This window comes from Galeopterus variegatus, unplaced genomic scaffold (assembly GCF_000696425.1).
Source record: "Galeopterus variegatus unplaced genomic scaffold, G_variegatus-3.0.2 Scaffold3945, whole genome shotgun sequence".
NCBI lineage: Eukaryota > Metazoa > Chordata > Mammalia > Dermoptera > Cynocephalidae > Galeopterus > Galeopterus variegatus.
This window is the reverse complement of record NW_007730056.1, coordinates 12045-35110: the sequence shown is the minus strand read 5'-3', so window position 1 is coordinate 35110 and position 23066 is coordinate 12045. Positions and strand designations below refer to the sequence as shown.

Genomic DNA, 23066 nt, shown 5'->3' with positions numbered 1-23066 from the left:
TAAAACTTGCCCGCGCTCCCTTGGCGGTGCGCCGCGTGCTGCGCAGGCGCGGAGGGCCCCTGGGAGCTGCTGACATGGCCTGCGCCAACCCGGTGGTAAGGAGGGCCGCAGGCTCTGTGTAAAGGGAGCGCCACCGGACTCCCGGTTCACGGCAGCTGTACCCTGCACACCCTTTGACCCCCTCGATGCTTCACAGACTTTCACAAGCCCTGTGCCTTACGGGCTGGTCCTCTCCTCCGTGTTGGAGAAAGCCGTTAAGAGCCAGTAGTTTAGCAAGTTGGACCTGGCCCCACGGGAAGAACAAGTGTTCTTCCTTTTTTCCTTCTCACCCAGACTGAGGTTGTCTAGGTTGGAGCGTTTAGGCTTTCAGAGGTGGAACTCCCCCTTAACATTGTTGATTTCCTATATGGTTAGAAAATTCCAGGCTTCAGTTGTACTCGAATTCTTACTTTTAGGATGAGCATTGTTGATTTCAAGCCATAGTATTTACTAACCTGATATAACACGTAATGTGATATTTCACGTTACCCCACCACGTTTTTAGAGTCTTCCCCCTGCACCCACCCCCCATTTCCTCATCCGTTAGCATCTTAATGCTTAAGTCTACAACCCACATACATTGCCCTCCTACCCGCTAAGGGGTACCTAAACCTCACTGTGAGAGTTTACAGGCTGACTAGCACTTGGGAGACCCTTCATCAATCAACCTGAATTAAAGAAAAAGAGTCTACAACCCACATACATTGCCCTCCTACCCGCTAAGGGGTACCTAAACCTCACTGTGAGTTTACAGGCTGACTAGCACTTGGGAGACCCTTCATCAATCAACCTGAATTAAAGAAAAAAAAGGATTCATTTTTATTCTCAGTTCATCTCAACAGACTTCACGTTTCGCGAATGGTGGTGTGATTGTCCAGATCTGTTATTATATGGATTTCATGAATACATATACAGCATAAAAGGGTTCATTTTAGAGAGGTTATTTTAATGTATATCCATCTTATGATAATGTTTTAAGATATGCAAAATATGTCTACTTGAATATAAACTTACCAGATATACCAATTTACCTGTTTGTTAACTCCATGGAGAGTGTATGGGTGTAGACCTAACTCCTTTAGAGAAGGGGTTAAGATGGACTTCTGGACTAATCATAGTTTTAATAGAGATAACAGACAGGGAAAGCAATATAAAGTCCAACTTTAGTCTTAGAAGAGAAGCTATGTTCAATACCTATTCCGGTTATGAAAAATGGTGTTCTGCGTTCTTTCTGACTGCTGCCATTATACTTTGAGGGCAGATCTTAAAGATGTTTTTAGCTGTAGGAGTTTTTTTCGTCTAGCTTTAAGTGTGATCACACGAGCTAGGACTGCCGCTGAGCATCAATTTAGTATGCCTTTATCAGGGTAAACTGTTTTAGAAGAAGCAACTAATCAAGGGGCACTTAGTCTTAATGGATATGTTTGTGAATAACATATTACTTAAGTGTTACTGATTGGCCTATTCATAGGCTTACCCTGGATCTTCAGAAAGATTAGTTTAAAACCTAGCTACTCCTAATGTGAGCAGGTGTATTTAGAGTATTTACTGGGTTGTATGAAAAGGCAATCCTAGAATGCCACAATTTTCATTTTGGCCTGATTAAGCAATTTGAAATAAGAGCAACTCAACTAAATTCTTGTTTTGCTATTTCTTATCAGAGAACTTTCACTAGGTCAGTATTGTCAGCACACTTAGGATTGCCATTTTGGACTGGGGGCCAGGATGGAGCACAATTTACACGGATTTGAAGGACTGAGTTTGTTTTAAATGCCCATTGTTCTTTTGATATAACCAGTGTTTAATCTGGGTAGAAATCAGCTTAATTTTGTTATGGCATGTTTTTACTAGGAAGCATTGTAGGATGTTGCTTGTTCTCTGCAATATGCACATTGTGGAAGGTTAAGGTTTGTTCATGCTCTTCTTAGTTTCTGTTAGGATCTCCATTTTGGTGCAGTTGTACTTTTACTTGACAGTGGATCAGAATATTTTTTTTGGATTACATGTATTTTGGAAGTGGGATGGGCTTTGGTTACTCTTTTATAAGTGCTTAACCCAGTCTTATGGCTTGGAGTTTATTTACATTTGTGGAAATAATATACTCATAGTGAACCTTGAAAAAGCTCTTTTGGCAACTTTGAGAAAAAGGTAAATTGAAAACAGAAGGTTTATTTCCAGCTGCCTTAAATTAATTTCCCTTTTTAAAAGGAGTTGGGTGGTTAAATACTGACACAAAAGTCAAGTAACACAACAGTAACCATACAACTTTATGAGATGATTATCTCATATTTTATTGTAGTCCTATAATTCAGCTTTGTAGATAGGCTAAGACTATGGGCCTGAAGTTAACACAATTTATGGAAAGCTAAGACTATACTGGGAGTAGGATGTACTTAGTAAAAATCCTTATGGTGGTTTTTCTTTGAACTACAGGGTTAGAAAGTGTGCACTGTTTATCTTTTCAGGCTAATTACATTCAAACTTGAGAAATTGAAACTTTAAAAATTGTTTCATGTAGCCTATACTCTACAAATCTGTAATTGAAGATGTGATTGAAGGAGTGAGGGCTCTGTTTGCTGAAGAAGGTGTAGAAGAACAAGTCTTAAAAGACTTGAAGCAGGTTTGTAGATAATACAAGTTTCTCTTCCTGTCTTTTTTTTTTTCAGTTTAAAAAACAGATATACTATAGTTCTAATCCCTCAATTGTAGTTTAGTACTTACCCATTCATTGTGCCGTTAGCTGATAACTTAATTTTAAAAAGCTTAAAATTAGAAATAAATATCCTAATGTGTTTTTTTTTTTTTTAAAACAAAACTTTTTTTCCTGCAGCTCTGGGAAACCAAGGTTTTGCAGTCTAAAGCAACAGAAGACTTCTTCAGAAATAGCAGCCACATAACTTAATTTTAAAAAGCTTAAAATTAGAAATAAATATCCTAATGTGTTTTTTTTTTTTTAAACAAAACTTTTTTTCCTGCAGCTCTGGGAAACCAAGGTTTTGCAGTCTAAAGCAACAGAAGACTTCTTCAGAAATAGCAGCCACTCACCTCTGTTCACCCTTCAGTTGCCACACAGCTTGCACCAAACATTGCAGTCATCAACAGGTTGTATATAATTAGTAAATTAGAAAAATTTGTAGCTTCAGAAAAAAATTCTTATTTGGTGATGTCTTTTAATTAGGGTAATGTTCTTAAGGTGAAAGGGCTTGTACCTCAAAATCATTTCCATTAAATGAACACAGTATAAATCATCACCCCATGTAATTATTGATCTAAAAACTCAGGTTACTCAAACTATTTCTTTTTAATATTGTATTTCACAAGGGTGACAAAGCCTTACTTTAGAGGAACAACTTAAGTAGTTTGGGCTTTTGGGAGCACCCATTTGTTCTTTTCAGAGAATGTAATTGAGACTAGCCAAGGAGTAATCCAGCTGCCATTGCTGGGGTAGCAGAGGGAAAGGTGGGTGCTTGCATGCTGTGCATTATCTCTTTCTCTTTCTGTGTATGCTGTAAGTCTGTTATTGTACTGCAAGCCAAATGGAGAGTTAAGAGTATGGAGATTATTCGAGCTATGTCACTGTTTTGGATATATAAGATGATGGCTGGAAATTGTATACATTTTATCTTTATTCTTGGGTTTATTGGATCTAGACCTCTGCTTTTAAGGTTTTATTTTACGTATTATTTGTGTGTATTAATTTAAATTGGAAAAGACTAGTTAATAAAAGGTAAAACATGTTATTCTATCTTTCTAGCCTTTATCCCTCCTTTCCTCCTCTGATTCTTATCTTTATGCTACTTGTGTGTGTGTATGTGTGTGTGTACACACACAAAAATAGGTTTTATTGGGTTTAGCTGAAATTCAATAGAGTAGTGTCTGTAAGCAATGAAGGTAGGCTGGCTGATTAGCTCACTTGGGTGTGTGTGATGCTGGTAACACCAAGGTCAAGGGTCCAGATCCCCATACCAGCTGGCCACCAAAAAAAAAAAAGCAAATTTTGGATTAGATTTCAGTAACATGTACATTGTTCTTTGCATGCTTGGGAAAATTCACATGACAATTACATTGGCCAAGATGAAGGGAAAATAGTAAGGATGCTAGTACCTCTTCTATTACAAAGTGGAAGAATTTAAATGTGGCAGTGATTATAACTTATAAAGATGAAATAACAATATTGAATTACCAAACACAAGTATTTTTATTAATCTAATACTGTGTTTTTAAAGTATAATTTTGCACTATAAGAATTAGCCATGGCAGTTTTAATTGATAAGTTGACACATTGAAACATTTTTCATCAGTTGTTGGGTTTTTGGCTATGTTTTCATTTTTAACTTTACTATTTTATCAGGACATCTCCTTTACTTCTCTGTTTAAATAACATTCTTCTGGACTTAAAAAAAAATCTCTATTTCATTTATTAAAGAACTTAAAGATTTTTTCTTTTTTACATAGGGTTGGCATGGTGGAGAGGTGCGTATGGAGAAGGAAAATACTTGACTGTCTTTCATCAAAAGCATAGTTAACAAACTTTTCAGATTCTTTGCCATTCAAAATTGCAATACTTGATTTTGCCTCAAGATGGTAATATTACCACTGATTTAAATCACAAAATAGTCTTGCAGCTAATAAATCTAGCTGGTTTTCACTCAGCACCTTATTCTTTTTCTGTGTCTTAGAAGTTGGAATAATAGAAATAATTACGTTTAAAATAAGGTAGTTTACTTCGTATTTTCTTCTACATCATTTATAATGAAGAGGTTTACGAGGAAGGACATACATCTTTAAAAAGTGCATTATAGGCCTTGTTCCTATCTCTCTTCATTTCTTAGTATACTATGATAAGATTCTTGAAATAAATAGCTTCCTAAAATTGAAGTACTTCTTAATTATATCTTCTCGTGGTATGCTTTTAAAAGCTTGATTGAAATAACTTTAACTTACTTCTATGACCTTTTGTTTCCTTTGATAACAAATTCAAATGAAGTCTATAGTTGAATAAGTCATTTGCCTCTTTTTTCCACCTTTAAAACTTTGCTGTACCTATTTTCTTTGAGTGTATTATTCATTTGTTTGGTAATTTCCTGTATCTTCAGTCTTCAGTTCTCTTTTCTTTTTGGTCTCAGGACTCCTTTACAACTTAAAAACTGAGGACCCCAAAGAGCTTTTTTTTTCTTTTTAATGTGGGTCATAGAAATAAAAACTGAGAAATTTAAAAAATTTTGGTTTATTAATTTAAAAATCCAATTACAAATTAATAACATATTTATAAAAAATAACTTTTTTTTTTCAATCACTCAGACATTCACTTTACTCTTTTAGTGTAACAATTCTAGGGTTTGTTCTATGCATATTGGTATATATTTTCTCACAAAAGATGGAGTTGTAATATAAATATTGTTTTAAAATGTATCTTTGTCACTTAGCAGTATGTTAACTATGAAATACTTTCTAAGTCAATACATTGAGATCTAGCATAATTGTTTTTAATGGTTACATAGTATTCCATTTTGAAATTGTAGCATAATTTATTTATTCTTCTATTGTTAGAAATTTATATTCCCAAATTTTGCATATTTCAAAGTCTGCACCAATAGACATCTTTGTATAACACCTCTTCAAAATTTGTCTAATTATTTCCTTAGGATAAAATTGTAGAAAAAGAATTGCTGAATCAGGGAAATATACAGTTGTAAGGCTTTGGGAGTTATTTTGTACTGCCTTCCACTTTTATACCAGTAGCTACATATTTAAATTTATTGAATAATATAACCTAAAAGTCATATTATTTTGTATTCAAGCTTGTTTGTTTCTAATACTAATATTGGGTATTTGTTACTTTTTAAAAAATTTTACTTCTCAATATACAATGTAGTTGATTCTCAGGCCCCTTTACCTGTTCCTCTCCACCCTCTCCCCATCCCCCCCATCATATCTGTTCACTTGACTTAAATAATTCAAGGAGTTTTTTTGGTTATTTTGTCTTCTCCCCCCACACCCTTTATTTGTTTGTGTGTTTATTTATTTATTTTTAGCTCCCACAAATAAGTGAGAACATGTGGTATTTCTCTTTCTGTGCCTGACTTGTTTCACTTAATATAATTTCCTCTAAGTCCATCCATGTCGTTGCGAATGGTAGTATTTCGTTCATTTTTATAGCAGAGTAGTAGTCCATTGTGTAGATATACCAAAGTTTCCTTATCTACTCATCAGATGATGGACATTTGGGCTGGTTCCATCTCTTGGCTATTGTAAATAGAGCTGCGATAAACACTGGAGTACAGGTATCTCTTCAGCATGATGATTTTGATTCCTCTGAGTATATTCCTAACAGTGGAAAAGCTGGGTCGTATGGTAGATCTATCTGTAATTGTTTGAGGAACCTCCATACTATTTTCCATAAATGCTGCATCACTTTGCATCCCCACCAACAGTGTATGAGAGTTCCTTTTTCTCCGCTACCTCTCCAGCACTTATCATTCTCAGTCTTTTGGATGTTAGCTGTCCTAACTGGAGTGAGATGGTATCTCAAAGTGGTCTTGATCTGCCTTTTCTGGAAGCTGAGTGAGGTTGAGCATTTTTTCATGTGTCTGTTGGCCATTTGTATATCTTCCTTTGAGAAATGCCTATTCAGCTCCTTTGTCCATTTTTTAATTGGGTTGTTTGTTTTTTTGCTGTAAAGTTGTTTGAGTTCCTTGTATATTCTGGATATTAATCCTTTGTCAGATGTATATTTTGCAAATATTTTCTCCCACTCTATTGGTTGTCTTTTTACCCTTTTGATTGTTTCTTTTGCTGTGCAGAAGCTTTTTAGTTTGATATAATCCCATTTGTTTTTCCTTTAGTTGCCTTTCCTTTTTGGGTCTTATTCATGAATTCTGTACCCTCTCCTACTTCCTGGAGTGTTTCCCCTATGTTTTCTTTAAGGAGTTTTATTTTTTCAGGATGTCTATTTAATTCTTTAATCCGTTTTGAATTGATTTTGGTATATGGTGAAAGGTATGGGTCTAGTTTCATTCTCTTACATATGAGTATCCAGTTTTCCCAGCACCACTTGTTGAAAATGCAGTCTCTTCCCCAGTATGTAGATTTGCTGCCTTTGTCAAAGATCAGATGGCTGTAGGTGTATAGATTGATTTCTGCATTCTCTATTCTATTCCATTGATCTGTGTATCTATTTTTATGCCAGTACCATGCTGTTTTGGTTATTATAGCTTTGTAATATAGTTTAAGGTCAGGTAGTGTTATCCCTCCAGCTTTATATTTTTTGGTCAGGATTGCTTTGGCTATGCATGGTCTTTTGTTGTTCCATATAAATGTCTGGATAGCTATTTCCATCTCAGAGAAAAACGCCATTGGAATTTCGGTGGGGTTTGCATTGAATCTGTAGATCACTTTTGGCAATATGGACATTTTCGCAATGTTAATTCTTCTGATCCAAGAGCATGGGATATCTTTACATCTTCTTGTGTCTTCTTTAATTTCTCTCAACAGTGATTTGTAGTTCTTTTCATAGAGATTTTTCACATCCTTGGTCAGCTTTATTCCTAAGTATTTTATTTTCTTGGTGGCTATTGTAAATGGGCTAGGTTTGTTGACTTCTTTTTCTGCATGTTCACTGTTGGAGTATAGAAATGCTACTGATTTTTGTGTGTTGATGTTGTATCCTGCAACTTTGCTGAAATCATTTATCAACTCTAGGAGTCTTTTTTATAGAGGCTTTAGGCTATTCGATATATCATCCTTTCCAATTTGGATGCCCTTTATTTCCTTCTGTTCTCTGATTGCTCTGGCTAGTACTTCCAACACTATGTTGAATAGGAGTGGTGAGAGTGGGTATCCTTGTCTAGTTCCCATTCATTCAGGATGATATTGGCAGTGGCTTATCATATATAGCTTTAATTGTGTTGACATGCTTTCTGTCTATACCTAACTTGTAGAGAGTCTTTATCATGAAAGAATGTTGAATTTTCTCAAATGCTTTTTCAGCATCTATAGAGATGATCATATGGTTTTTATCTTTGCTTTTCTTGATGTGGTGTATCACATTTATTGATTTGCCTATGTTGAACCAACCTTGCATCCTTGGGATGAATCCCACTTTATCCTGGTGTATAATTTTGTGTATGTATTGCTGTGTTCTGTTAGCTCTTATTTTATTGAGGATTTTTGCATCTATAATCATCAAGAATATTGGCTGGTAGTTTTCTGTTTTTGATGCATCTTTGGTTTTGGTATCAGGGTGATGTTTGACTCATAGAATGAGTTTGGGAGAATGGCCTTTGTTCCAATCTTTTGGAACAGTTTGTAGAGAATTGATATCAGTTCCTCTTTGAAGGTTTGGTAAAACTCTGCAGTAAACCCATCCAGTCCAGGGCTTTTCTTTGTTGGGAGCCTTGTGATAACAGCTTCAATCTCTTTTATTGTTATTGGTCTGTTCAGATATTTTGTATCTTCTTGACTCAGTTTTGGTAGTTTGTATGCATCCAGAAATTTATCCATTTCCTTCAGAGTTTCAAATTTGTTGGCATATAGTTGTTTATAGTGGTCTCTAATGATTCCTTGTATTTCTGAGGTGTCAGTTGTAATATCACCTTTTTCATTTCTAATTTCTGGTATTTGGGTCTTCTTTTCTTAGTTAATCTTGCTAAAGGTTTGTCAATTTTATTTATCTTTTCAAAAAACCAACTTTTTGTTTCATTGATCTTTTATATTGTTTTTTGGGCTTCTATTTCATTTAGTTTTGCTCTGATCTTAATTATTTCTTTCCATCTACTAACTTTAGGTTTGGACTGTTCTTATTTTTCTAGATCTTTAAGGTGAAGTGTTAGGTTATTTATTTGCTATCTTTCCATTCTTTTGAAGTAAGCATTTAATGTGATAAATTTCCCCCTTAATACTGCTTTTGCAGTATCCCATAGATTTTGGTATGATGTGTCATTATTTTCATTAGTATCAATAAATTTTTTGATTTCCTGTTTAATTTCTTCTTGGACCTGTATGTCATTAAGTAGAATGTTGTTTCTTTTATTTCCTGCTTGATTTCTTCTTGGACCCATGTATCATTAAGTAGAATGTTGTTTAATTTCCATGTGTTTGTATAGTTTTCAGAGTTTTGTTTATTATTGATTTCTAATTTTAATCCATCGTGATCTGAAAAAATACATGGGATAATTCCAATTTTTTTCAATTTGTTGAGACTTGCTTTGTGACCTAACATGTGGTCTATCCTGGAGAATGTTCCATGTGCTGATGAGAAGAATGAATATCCTGAGGTTGTTGGATGGAATGTTCTGTAGATATCTGCCAAGTCCAGTTGGTCTAATGTGTTGTTTAGATCTTGTGTTTCTCTATTGATTTTTTGCCTAGATGATCTGTCCAATGATGAGAGTTGGGTGTTCAGGCCCCCTGCTATTATGGTGTTAGTGTCTATCTCTTTCTTTAGATCTAATAGTGTTTGCTTTGTAAATCTGGCTGCTCTGACATTGGGTGCATATATATTTATGATATGTCATCTTGATGGATAGATCCTTTTATCTTTATATAGTGACCTTCTTTATCTCTTTTTATGGTTTTTGGTTTAAAGTCTATTTTATCTGATAAGAATAGCTACTCCAGCTCGTTTTTCATTTCTATTTACATGATACATCTTTTTCCATCCTTTCACTCTTAGTCTTTGTGTGTCTTTTCAAGTCAAGTGAGTCTCTTGAAGGCAACATATTGTTGGGTCCATCTTTTTAATCCAGTCCGTCAGTCTGTGTCTTTTGAATGGGGAATTTAATCCCTTTACATTTAGAGTTATTGTTGAAAGGTGTTGATTTACTCCTGGCATTTTCCTGATTTTTGTTTAGATGTCTTAAGTATCATTTGTTCCTTTCCTTCTAATTTTCTGTTTGTCTTCTGTATTTGTTGGTTTCTTGGGGCAATGATAACTATTTTTTTTCTCTTTTGTTAGCATTTTTGTTTTGCTGGTAGGTATTGTTCTTTCTTGAGTATTCATGGCAGTGATGGTTGTTTTTGTGGTATCAAACCCAGTACTTCCTTGAGATTTCCTTGTACGGCTGGTCATGTAGTAGTGAATTCACGCAGTTTTTGTTTGTCTGAGAAATATACTATTTGCCCTTTTCAGAAGGATAGTCTTGCTGGGTAAAGTATTCTTGGCTGGCCATTTTTGTCCTTTAGTGTTTTGAATATATCACCCCCTTCTTTTCTGGCTTTTAGGGTTTCTAAAGAAAAGTCTGATGTTATTCTTATTGGGGCTCCCTTATAGGCGACTTGTTTTTCTCTCTTGCAGCTTTTAAGATTCTCTTTTTGTCTTTGTGTTTTGCCAGTTTGATTATCATGACTTGGTGAGGACCTTTTTGGGTTGAATGTGTTTGGGGATCTTCGGGCTTCCTGAATCTGGAGATCTGTGACTTTCCCTATACCTGGGAAGTTTTCTGCTATTATTTCATTGAATATGTTTTCAATATCATTTCCTTTTTCTTCCCTTTCTGGAATACCCATGATTTGGATATTTGGGCACTTAAAGTTGTCTGTTATCTCTCTTAGGTTTTCTTCAATTTTTTTGATTCTTTCTTCTTTTTTCTGGCCTGCCTGTGTTAATTCAAACAGCCTGTCTTTAAGGTCAGTAATTCTCTCTTCTGCTTGTTCAAGTCTGCTGGTTAAACTCTGTGTTGTGTTTTTTATTTTGTTGAATGAATCCTTCAGCTCCACAAGCTCAGCTACATTCTTTTTCAAGGTATTGATTTCTTTATACATTTTTTCTTTCAGATTCGTTATAGTTTTTCTCATTTCATTGTGTTGTCTGAGTTTTCTTGTATCTCATTTAGTTTCCTTAGAATTGTTGCTCTAAATTCCTTGTCAGTCATTTCAAAGACTTCCTGTTCTATAGGATCTAGTACTTGAGAGTTATTGTTTTCCTTTGGCAATGTACTTTATTGATTTTTCATATTTCTTGTATCTTTTCTTTGGTGTTTTGTCATTGTGGCCGGGGGTATTACAGTTCACTTCTTTCACCCTGATGTCTCGCTTGGATCCTGAAGGGGGTGCTGCTTCTGTGCAGCAGGAACTAGGATGGGCTGGGGGTCCGCCCTGTCTGCCTTCTCCAGCCTGGCTGGCTCAGGGTGAGGGGGCCCCAAGGCTCTTATGTCTCTCCTGGTTGCAGAGACCAGGCTGGGCCAGAAGTCCTGCCCTGCCTGCCTTCTGCGGCACAGCTGGCTCATGGTGTGTGAGCCCCAAGGCTCTTAAGTCTCACCCAGAGGCAGAGATTGGCCTGGGTCAGAGGTCCAGCCCTGCCTGTCTTCTCTGGCATGGCTGGCTTTGGGTGTGGGCGTCCCCGAGCCTCTTAAGTCTCTCTTGGTGGCAGGGACTGGCCTGGGCCAGAAGTCCCGCCCTGCCTGCCTTCTCCGGTCCAGCAGGCTGGGGGCGTGTGGACCCAGAAGCTCTAAAGTCTCTCTATGCAGTGGGGAGCACCCTGAATTGGTGTCCCATGGCCCATGGCTCCTGCCCACTCCAGCGCAGATCTTGGGTCCTCTGTTGCTGCTCCTCAATACCTGCAAATTGGTTTCTCTGTGGGAGAGAGCAACACCAGGAACCATCTACTCTGCCATGTTTAACGGAACCCCCAAAATAACTTTTTCAAAACAGGATATACTTAGAAGAGTGACATTGTTTTACTTTTCTGTAAATCTCTTTAATGTCTGGCTTAATACAACAGCTGTATTCTCATATCTATTTCTTTTTAATTAAAAATTTTATTGTATATATTTAGGGTGTACAACATGATGTTTTGGTATGTAGAGATAATGAAAAGGTTATTGTAGTCAAGCACATTAACATATCTATCATTTCACACAGTTACCCATTTTTTTTTATTGTGGCATGAGTACCTAAAATCTATTCTTTTAGCAAAAATCCTGAGTACAGCATCATTAAGTATAGCCTTCAAGTTGTACAGTAGATCTCTAGACTTGTGCATTCTACCTGTCTGCTACTTTGTATCTTTTGACCTATGTCTGCCTATTTCCTTCCCACCCTGCCCTGGTAACTACTATTTGATTCTCTGTCTCTGTGTATTTCACAGATAAGTGATATCATGCAGTATTTTTCTTTCTGTGTCTGGCTTATTTTACTTAGGATAATGTTCTCCAGATTTATCCATGTGTGGCAAATGTCAGAATCTCCTTTTTTAAAGCTGAATAATATTTCATTTTGTATAGATACCACATTTTCTTTATCTGTTTGTCATCAGATACTTGGTTTATTTCCGTTTATTTTCATATCTTGGTTATTGTGAATAATGCCACAATGAAGATGGAGTGCAGATATCTCTACGAGGTAGTGATTTAATTTCCCTTGGGTATATACACATAAGAGAGGGATTGCTGGGGCATATGGTAGTTCTATTTTTAATTTCTTTAGGGACCTTTATACTGTTTTCCACAGTGGTTGTACCATTCTATATTCCCACTAATAGAGTACATCCTTGCCAAAACTTGTTGTCTCTTGTCTTTTTGATAATAGCCATCCTAACAGCTGTGAGGTGATATCTCATTGTGGTTTTGATTTGCATTTCCCTTAAGATTAGTGATGTTGAGCACCTTTTCATATACCTGTTGACCATTTTTTTGTCATCTTTGGAAAAAGATGTATTCATATCCTTTGCCCATTTTTTATTTGGGTTGTTTTTCTGGTAATGAGTTGTATAAATTCTTTATAGATTTTGGATATTAACCCTTTATCAGATATATGGTTTGCAAATATATTCTCCCAATCCATATACTGCCTTTTTGTTTTGTTGATTATTTTCTTTGTTGTGCAGAAGCTTTTTAGTTTGATATAGTTCTATTTATTTATTTTTGCTTTAGTAGCCTGAGATTTTGGTGTTATATCCAAAAAATCATTGCAAAGGCCTATGTCAAATATGTTTTTCCCTATGTTTCTTCTAGTTTTATGGTTTCATTTTGATTTTTTGTGTATGGTATAAGAAAAGGGTTCAATTTCATTCTTTTTTGCATGTAGAAATCCACTTTCCCTGCCACCATTAAAGATACTAACTATCCTTTCCCCATTGTGTCCTGTTAGTGCCTTAGAAAATTAGTTTGCCATGTTTGTTTGGATTTATTTCTGGGTTCTCTATTCTGTGCTGCTGGTCTACATGTCTGTTTTTGTATTAGTACCACACTATTTTGATTACTATAGCTCTGCAATATGATTTTAAATCATGAAGCATGATGCCTCTGACTTTTTTCTTTCTCCAAATTGCTTTGGCTATTTGGGGTCTTTTGTGGTTCCATATGACTTTTACAATTGTTTTTCTATTTCTATGAAGAGTGCCATTGGAATTTTAACAGAAATTGTGTTGAATCTGTACATTGATTTGGGTATTATAAGCATTTAAACAATATTAATTCTTCCAATCCATAAAAACAGGGCATCTTTCTATTTATTTGTATCTTCTTCAATTTCTTTCATTAGCATTTTAGTTTTTAGCGTACAGATCTTTTACCCACTTGGTTAAATTTATTCTTAAGTGTTTTATTTTTTTAGATGCAATTGTAAATGGGATTTTTTTTTGTATGTTTATTTTGTATCCTGCAACTTTACTGACTTAATTTGTTATTTCTAACTGTGTGTGTGTGTGTGTGTAATCTTTGGTGTTTTACACCTTTGGGATGTAGAAACATATAGGACCATGCCATCTGCAAATAGGGATAATTTTACTTCTTACTTTCCTGTTTATATACCTTCTATTTTTTTTTCTTGTCTGATTGCTCTTGCTAGTACTTCTAGGTCTATGCTGAACAGAAATGGTAAGAGTGGGAATCCTTGCCTTGTACCAGATTTTAGAGGAAAAACTGAAAGTTTTCATTGATCATGATGTTAGTTGTGGGGTTTTTATATATGGCCTTTATTAGGTTGAGGAAATTTCCTTCCATACCTAATAGCTGACAATTTTTTTAAATCAAGAAAGGATATTGAATTTTGTCAAATGCTTTTTCTGCATCAATTGAAGCATCATGATGTTCTTATCTTTCATTCTTTTAGTGTGATGTATCACATTGATTTGCATATAATAAAGCAGCCTTTCATGCTAGAGATAAATCCTGCTTGATCATGATGTATGGTCTTTTTGATGTGTTGTTGAAGTAAGTTTGCTAGTATTTTTTTTTTTTTTTGTCTTTTTGTCTTTTTCCGTGTCTGGCAACGGATCGCAACCCTCAGTGTTGCCCCCGTACCGGATCGGGGACCGGCAACGGGATTGCAACCCTCGGTGTTGCTCCCGCGCCTCGCTCAGCCAGTGAGCGGGAACCGGTCTGTATGTGGGATCCGAACCCTTGGGCGGGAGCGCCACCGCGCTTCCCAAGCGGCGCACTATCCAGCGTGCCACCGGGCCGGCCCAGTTTGCTAGTATTTTATTGAAGATTTTTACATCAACATTCAGAGATATTGGCCTATAGTTTTCTTTTCTTGTGGTGTCGTTGTCTGGCCCTGATAGCAAGGTGATGCTGGCCTCATAAAATGTGTTTGGAAGTTCCCTGTTATTCTGTTTTTTGGAGGATTATAAGAAGGATTAGTATTAATTCTTCTTTGAATGTTTGGTAGAATTTAGCCATGAAGTCATCTGGTCCTGGGCTTTTCTTTGTTGGGAGGTTTTTTGTTTTGGTTTTTGTATTAAAAAATTTTATTTTATTGAAACTTAATTGGTAATACATATTTGTGGGGTACAGAGTTGACTACCAATACTTATGTACAATATGTGATCAAATCAGGATAATTATCATATTCATTATTGCAAAGTGTAATCATTCTTTGTGTTCAACCAATTTCTCTCTGGCCCACCTTCCCTTCCTCCTTCCCAGGGAGGTTTTTAATTAATACTTCAAACTCTTTTTTTTTTCTCATATCTATTTCTAAATTCAATCTGTTGTGATACATTGTTTTTGTTAAAGTATATGAAGAAAGCCCCAGCCTTTTACAGATATATAATTGGAAAAGGGAGGAGTATTTTAATAGCATTTTCATACTTTCATACTACATTTCATAATTTCATACTACATTAAAACTCAACAAGTGGTAGTTTCTTAGAGAGTAGCTGCAGTGTTGAATTTGAAACCATATCACAGAATTTTTCGAATGTTATGTTAGCGTTCCTTGGTGTAACTTGCCCTTTGAGTGGCTCTTTAAGCCATGGATAACTTTGTAGTATATGTTGGTTATTTGGAAAATATTGGTTCACTGAATTATCCGGTTAAAACATTATTATACAAGATAAAAAAGTCATATTCATTAATATCACTATGCATTCCATTCATTGTGGAAGGTATAAGTTTTCCAAAATTAAAATTCAAGGTTTCAAGGAAAAATTTATCATTGGCAACAAATATTGTCAGTTTGTTTTTCTAGAAGTAATGGCCATGCTTAGTTCATTTTCAAAAGTCTGCCAATTACCCAATTAAGAATAACTATAGTTTCTCAGTTATACTTTCAAGTAGAAATGATGTTTCTTGAAAAAAAGAGGCTAGGTCAACTCCCAACTTAAACAATAGCCCAAATGCTTTTTCTCATACTTCTGTATGCTTTACGTATTGTTCCCATTTCATCTCATACAATATTAAAAAGAAGTATACTTGCTAGTTGAAATTTAGTGTAATTAATAATTCTTAGCTTATATCAAAGACTTTCTTATGTGAATCAGTTTTTTTTTGTTATTGCTGCTGTTTTTTTTCTTTCTTTTTACAGTGAGTGAGTGTTAAGTACAATGACCACTAGCAAGGTATTGTGCTACTGCCTTAATTAATGCTAAGGTGCCTGCAGTTTTACTTATTATTGCTTTCACATCATCGACAAAATAGAACAGAAAATATTAGTGAGAAATGAAAAAGGCATATATTGTCTTGGTTTTTTTTTTTTTTTTTAATGAAAGTAATATTGAACTCATGAATACCATGAAAGGGTCTTAGGGGGACCCCCAGGGGTTTTCACATTATATTCTGAGAACTGTTCTATATTTAGGGTATATATAATAATATATATATAATTATTATTTATATTTTATTATATATTTAAATTTATATATTTATTATATATATAAAACATATATATTTATATATAAATTATATTTGTATATTTTATTATAATTTATATTATTATAAATTATATATATTATTATATATAATTTTATATATTATTATATATTATATATGACATAATTTATTTTTGAGAGATAAATGGAATACTATTAATTATTACCTCATAATAGCAGGTATAAACTCAAATTGTCCTGGGCAAACTGGGACGGGTAGTCACCTTATGATTACCTTATTTCTAGGGGACATCAAACCAGCTTCTGCTGTCTGGTCTTCATGTTACACGGTCTTTTTAATGAAACCATCAGTCATTATGAAAAGGAAGGGCAGAACAGGAACACTGAGAGGTTTGTGGTGGCTTTCATTTTTGAGCATTAAAACTCCTAAAATATCGGTATAAACTATATGCTCAATTGTTCTTGAACTTAGATCTGGTGAAAATTTCAGCAATATTGTTGGTTCTTTAGGTGGTATGAAGGTCAGAATATTCAGTTTGGTCCTCAGGAGATATTTATATGTTAATGAGTAGTCACAAAGAAGAAGAAATTCACCAGTCTTTGCAGTTCTTGAATTATGTGACTTGGATATTAAGATTTGGAATGGTTCAAAGCAGGACCAAGAATCATGAGACTATTACCTGTCACAACATATCAAAGAATTTTTAATGGTGGGTAGGAATAAATACACTTATAAATGTGAATATTGTTATGCCATATTATAAATTTCTTAAATTATGTTCATGGGATTGAATTCTTGCTCTATTATAAGATTTATTGTTTGTGAAATTTAATATTTCTCGAATATATACATGTATACCAAAATTATGACACTTTCAGTTTGAATAAAAACACATATTCAGTTAAAACTTAACTGGCTATTAAAACCATATTGAATATTTAAAAAATGTGTTTCATGCACATTTAGTGGTAGGTGTAACTTACGAACATATATAAATAGTACATATAACTTGTGAATTTAGTATCAAAATTAAGTAGGAGCTGTATGAAGCTTTACTAGAAAACTCAGTGCTTTTATTCTGATGTCTATAAAACAACTTTAAAAACTCTCTTATAGTTCTGTTTGATTTCTTTAAATATAGAGAATTATCCTTCAGGATTTATTGCAAGGTATTTAAAACAGAATGATTGTTGCTATTTTTCCTCCAGAAATTCATTTAATTGCTTTAGACAGTGTGTTAACAGATTTTTGTTTCCTCTCAGGCTGTGGCTTAAGCTGTAGCAGCTTAAGTTTTGCTCACTTCAGCTAATTAAGACTAATACTATTGTGTTTCTGCCACTCCAATTCTTTCTAATTTAGCTTTTCTAAAAGAATGTCTGTTAATAAGCAAAGCCATAGATGAACAGAGGATAAAAATAATTCTGTGCTTCATTAACCATCAATCTGCAGTCTCATTTTTATTAGTCTTATGTGGGAAGAATGGTTAGTTTAAATGTTTGCTCTTCTGAGCTATTTGTTGTGTGAGTATATGAGAGAGCCATTCTAGTGTCAGAAACTGATCTTTGGGTCAATTTTCCTTATGCAGTATATGAAAAACAGGACATAATAAACATTAAATTAATACATATGCATGCATAAAAACGCTAAAAAGTTCGTGTTTTTATTAAAGAAAAGGCAGAATGATGTTCTAATGGTCATCTTCAGCTAGGTAAAATGAACCTTGAGCATTTAAGGTTTATGGTTGCATTGATAAACTGAGATCCTTCTACTGAAGCTACTATTTGTTCTTTATACTTATTTTATAATGATAGATTACAACCAGTTGTTCAATCTTTTAGATGTATTATAAACAAAGGATGGTTAGCATAGAAAATTGGCAGATAGTAAAGGAAAGATGTATGGGATTGCAGCTTTAATGCAGGTTGAGTTGGAATTCTGAGAATTTGTTCTCATTTTTCTTAGCAGTTGTACTTGTTTCCTTGCAGAGACTTTAGGAGACATGTTCTTGTTCATTTGTTCTTTAATTGGTGTAGTTGTGCTTGCTTGCTAGGCCAAAATACTCTTACTTTTCATGAAATGAATGAATTGAAATTTACTTTGAACCTATAAAATTTAGAATGGGTTTATTTTGAGCTACATATTTTTGCTCAATAGTATAGTCTGTTGGAAATATGTCACTTTAACAAATATTATTTTTTCTCCCCAATAAAAAGTTGTAATGGAGATTTAGTGCTACATTGGTTTACTAAAGACAATCTAGGTGTTTTGTTAGGGATTTTTAAAGTATGGTATACTTGATTACAATGCGATATTTTCTTTTGGTACTTAAAGTAGTTTAATTATAAAGTCATTACCTAAAGTTGTTGCCAAAAATGTAATTAAATATTTTTATCTCACTTGGAATCAGGAAGTTTAGAATTTACCATGGTCCAACACGTTAGTGATCGACAATATTAGAAACAAAACAAAACACACTAAGCAATTTTATTAAATTGGTAAATTCTAATGAATGTATAATATTTATTTTTTTTTATGCAGCATCATTAGTTATTCCTGCTGGTAGATCTCTTCCAGGTTTTACCTCAGCAGAACTGGTATGTAGCTTATTCAGAATATATTTTAAAAGATTTGCCTCACTTTTAGTGAATGTTGGTAGAATGCTGGGCATAGATGTAATTCATAATACTCCAGTTGAATGGGAAAAGATGTGGTAAGGAATGGGGAGATCGGAATACCTTCTATAACATAGATGTAGCAAAAACTCAGGATTTCCAGAATTAACATTTTCTTACCAAATATACTATATTCCAGGAAGTTGTTAGCATCTGCCAAGACTGTACCTACCAGATTAGGAAATTTATGAAGTTATGTTGTGTGAGGTTTTTAATAAACTACGTAATATTATACACTTGGTGGATCCTAAATAGATAATTTTGATCTGGTATTTTTTCTGATTTTTTTCCCCCTTCGGAGTTGAGTGACATCGTAGTTTTTACTTTAAGCAGAACATTTTGATCATTTTCTGCCTTTGTGAAGTAGTTTCTTTATTCGTTCCCCCTAGGACTTGGAGGCGGGGAATAAAATTACAACTTATACATAGAAAATCAAGTAGTTTTTCAGATGGGGAAGAATAGTACTTTTATCTTTCTTCCATGGTATTGTTTACTGATGGTATATAAAAACTACTAACTAGTTTTTATTTTCTTTTAGCCCATGGGCTACCTTTCTGTGGTATAAGTTTTAGTGAAACAGCTATTTATTTCTTGGTGAAGAACAAACAAAAACCACACCTCTCATCAGTATTTTTGGAAAGAATGGTGCTGCTTTTGATGAGACCGATGAAGAAATATCTATGCCTTTGAAATTCATGGAAATGTCTTTTTTCCTGATTATAGAAATATTATAATTGTAAAAGTAAAAACACATTTGTAATGTAAAATGTGAAAGAGCCCTGCAGTCTTATACCCCAAAGATAACTGTTTTAACTGTTTGATGTATATCCATCTAGACTTCTTTTATGAAAGTTATATTACTTGCTAGGGTAAAAAGTAGGATTGCTTTCTTTACTATTTCTGTAATTTCTTTTTTTAAAATCATGTACTTCTTTCAATGCCAGTAAATATAGATTTGCCTTAGTGGACATAACACAGTTTAATTAACCAGTCTTTTGTTGGTGGACATTTAAATTATTTTGAGTTTTCTTTTTTCCTAATATAGCATTCCATTGACTATATTTGTACATATGTCTCTGTGTATATGCGTGATAGTATAAATTTCTAGTAGAATTTCTGGACTAAGGGTCATACATGTTTTCAATTTTGTTAAGTATTCCAAAATTGTCCTCTAAAAGGATTGTACTAATATATATACTCATACAAGTAGTGGTCTGAGAGAACGTGTTTTTATCACATTCTCACCAGCACTGGGTGTTATTTATCTGTCTTGAAGATCTGATAGGCAAAAACATTTCCTTGTCTTTTGATTTTGTGTTTTTTATCTTAAAACCCTATGGGTAAATTATTCCAAAATAAAAATTATACACTATTACATTACCTACTTTAAAATATCATTAGTGATCAACTTAGAGATTAGATGACTCTTATAAATAGCTGTCGTTCTTGTATTTGACACTTTGAGAATCAACGGCCCAGGCAAAGCCATGTGTTGGGCAAGTTTTATGAGTCAGGGTTCATACTGTTTATTATGACTTACTGGCTTCATTGCTAAAATTGTAGAACAGAATTTCTTTTGATTCTTAGTGGGATGATCTAAATCAAATATTAAAAAGCTGCTGTATTCAGAGAACTCAGACGTAATGTTGAATCTTAACCAAATTATTGTCCTGTTGTCTGGAATCAGATTTTTTTTTTTGAGACTGGCCGCACCGCGCTCAGCCAGTGAGCACTGTGAGTGCACTGGTCATCCCTATATAGGATCTGAACCCGCGGTGGGAGCGCTGCTGCGCTCCCAGCGCCGCACTCTCCCCAGTGCGCCACAGGCTCGGCCCTGGAATCAGATTTTTTGATCTCCTATGAGATCAGGGAAAAAAAGATACAAGTAGAATCCTTTTCTGACTTTCTAATATAAATTTCTTATATCTAGGGCACCTCAAATGCCAGTGGAAACTTTACTTTTCCTGGTTATCCTATTCATGTACCAGCAGGTGTGACGCTACAGACTGCATCTGGTGAGAGTATATTCTAAGAATATTTTGTTTTTAGTACTGGCACTACCTTGTGGACATTAAGTTTTATAATTTTTAATAAACTGCACCAGAAGTTATAGGAACTTTAATAAAACCTATTTTAAAAGTAATAATAAATGATGGTTGTTATTGTTATTGAGGCAGTCTACCACAAAAGACATTGTACTAGGTCTGTTCTGTATTTATTCCTAATTCTCTTTCCTAACATTTTATAAGATGCTTTGTATATTTTTTTCTAATTCAATTATCTAAATTTTAACAAATACAAATAAAATAACATATGTATCCCTGCTAGCTGTAATCAAGGAAAACTGAAGATTAGGTTGATCAGGCTCTGCCTCTTTTCTTATTGGAGATTGCTTTGTATAATAGAAAATGCATCCAAAAGTTTGCAGGTTAACCAACCTCTGCTTTTTAGGATACTGTCTCTTGATTTGAAAGAGGATCACACCTATTTTTTGGATTGTTGAAAAGTTTAAGTGAAGCACCTAACTCAATGCTCAAAAATAAATTTCTTTTTTCTCCTTTTTCAGTATTTTTAAGGAAAGAACGAGAAGAAATTTATTAACTTTTGAAATTATTAAACTTTTTTGGATAGCCTTGTGTTGTAGTCATTATATGGTATCTTATATATATGCAATACATTTTATATGAATATGTTTGTTAAAATCCCATTTTGGGTTGATAACATTAATTTATCAAATAATGGGAGAGGTTCACAGATTAAATATTGGTGGCCTGTGTGTATCAAAAATGCGCCATATAAGCAATAGTGGCAAAAGGTTTAGAGTTAAAGCAAAACAGATATAATTTTAAAAGATGAGTAATATGTATTTATTGTAGAAAATGTATAAAAAAGATTTTTTTTTTTTTTTTTTAAAGATGACCTGTAAGGGGATCTTAACCCTTGACTTGGTGTTGTCAGCACCACGCTCAGCCAGTGAGCCAACCGGCCATCCCTATGTGGGATCCGAACCCGGGGCCTTGGTGTTATCAGCACCGCACTCTCCCGAGTGAGCCACAGGCCGGCCCAAAAGATTTTTTTTTTTGAAGGAAATTAGAATTCTCTTATACTTACTGTTTTGTTTTTTCTCCTTTTTAAGGTCACCTTTATAAAGTCAATGTACCAATTGTGGTGACACAGACTTCTGGAAGAGCAAGTGTTCTTCAGCATCCAATTCAGCAAGTATTTCAGCAGCTTGGACAGCCTCCAATAATACAGACCGGTGTTCCACGATTGAGCCCATGTTCTTATCAAGCAACTACTGAAAAATCACAGAGAATGGAAGCTGTGCTGCAGCAACCCACAGTTCTACTTGCTGGGCCAGTCAATAGGAAACAGTTAGAAAATTCCACCAGTGATATTTTTGTACCTCCTGGAAATGAGCATAAAATCATGTCTGAAGCTTTGTTGAGTCAGCAGGAAAGCTCTCAGTATGCCAGTCTTCCAGGTGTTGGATTTTCCTTACAGGTCTCTCAAAGAGATTCTAATATGGAATTCAGTGTTTCAGCTAGCATGACTCAAAAGCTGCCTCATGGGCCCCTCCCCACTGGCCCTCAGGGGGCTCTCCACCAGCACATGACTGATGTTCAGCTTCATGTTCTTAAGAATAAGATGTACGGATGTGATTCTGTAAAGCAACCAGGAAGTATAGAGGAACCCAACAGCCTACCTGTGTCAGAGAAGGTATAGTCCTATATTCAGCTTATTGGTATTAGGGGACAGTGAGTAGACATCCTGAGTGTTGTTAAGCTTTAAGGTTAATCAGAATTATTATATATTTTTCCTTTAGAAGATAGTTTCTTTTTTTTTTTTTTTGTCTTTTTCTGTGTCCGGCAACGGATCGCAACCCTCAGTGTCACCCCTGTACCGGACCGGGACCGGCAACGGGATCGCAACCCTCGGTGTTGCCCCCGCGCCTCGCTCAGCCAGTGAGCGGGAACCGGTCCGTATGTGGGATCCGAACCCTCGGCGGGAGCGCAACCGCGCTTCCCAAGCGGCGCACTAGCGCAGTGCGCCACCGGGCCGGCCCCCTTTTTTGTTTTTAATAAACATCAGTTCTTAAAGTATTCATGCTCAGCAATTCTAAACTTTAAGTACAGAATTAGAATACTTCTTTAAAGAAAAATGCATTTATTTTAAGGTAATCTATTTTACCTCTCCCTTTCATTGTGAGAATTGTTTTTGTCTGCAGATAAAATTTAAAAGACCCATAAATCCATCCCAGTAATTTAACGAATATTTTGAGATAATTCATTGTCATACTTAATAT

General features: G+C 34.8%; 1 protein-coding gene across 2 annotated transcripts; it reads left to right on the top strand.

Annotated features, from left to right (window-relative positions):
* On the top strand, window positions 1-22498 carry GTF2A1L (general transcription factor IIA, 1-like). Of its 2 annotated transcripts, XM_008586340.1 has the most exons (6): window positions 1-95; window positions 2558-2659; window positions 3018-3141; window positions 18627-18682; window positions 20691-20775; window positions 21897-22498. In XM_008586340.1, exons 1-6 carry the CDS (start codon window positions 75-77, stop codon window positions 22484-22486), a joined length of 978 nt encoding a protein of 325 aa, XP_008584562.1. In that variant the 5' UTR covers window positions 1-74; the 3' UTR covers window positions 22487-22498. The 2 variants fall into 2 exon arrangements, with proteins under 2 accessions (XP_008584562.1, XP_008584564.1); XM_008586342.1 differs by lacking the exon at window positions 2558-2659.
* The last annotated feature ends 568 nt before the right edge of the window (window positions 22499-23066 follow it).

Coding starts and splice junctions, on each gene's coding strand:
- GTF2A1L (XM_008586340.1), top strand. CDS start 75: ATGGCCTGCGCCAACCCGGTG. Junction 18,683..20,690: donor GTTTTACCTCAGCAGAACTG/GTATGTAGCTTA, acceptor TCTTATATCTAG/GGCACCTCAAATGCCAGTGG. Junction 20,776..21,896: donor GACGCTACAGACTGCATCTG/GTGAGAGTATAT, acceptor CTCCTTTTTAAG/GTCACCTTTATAAAGTCAAT.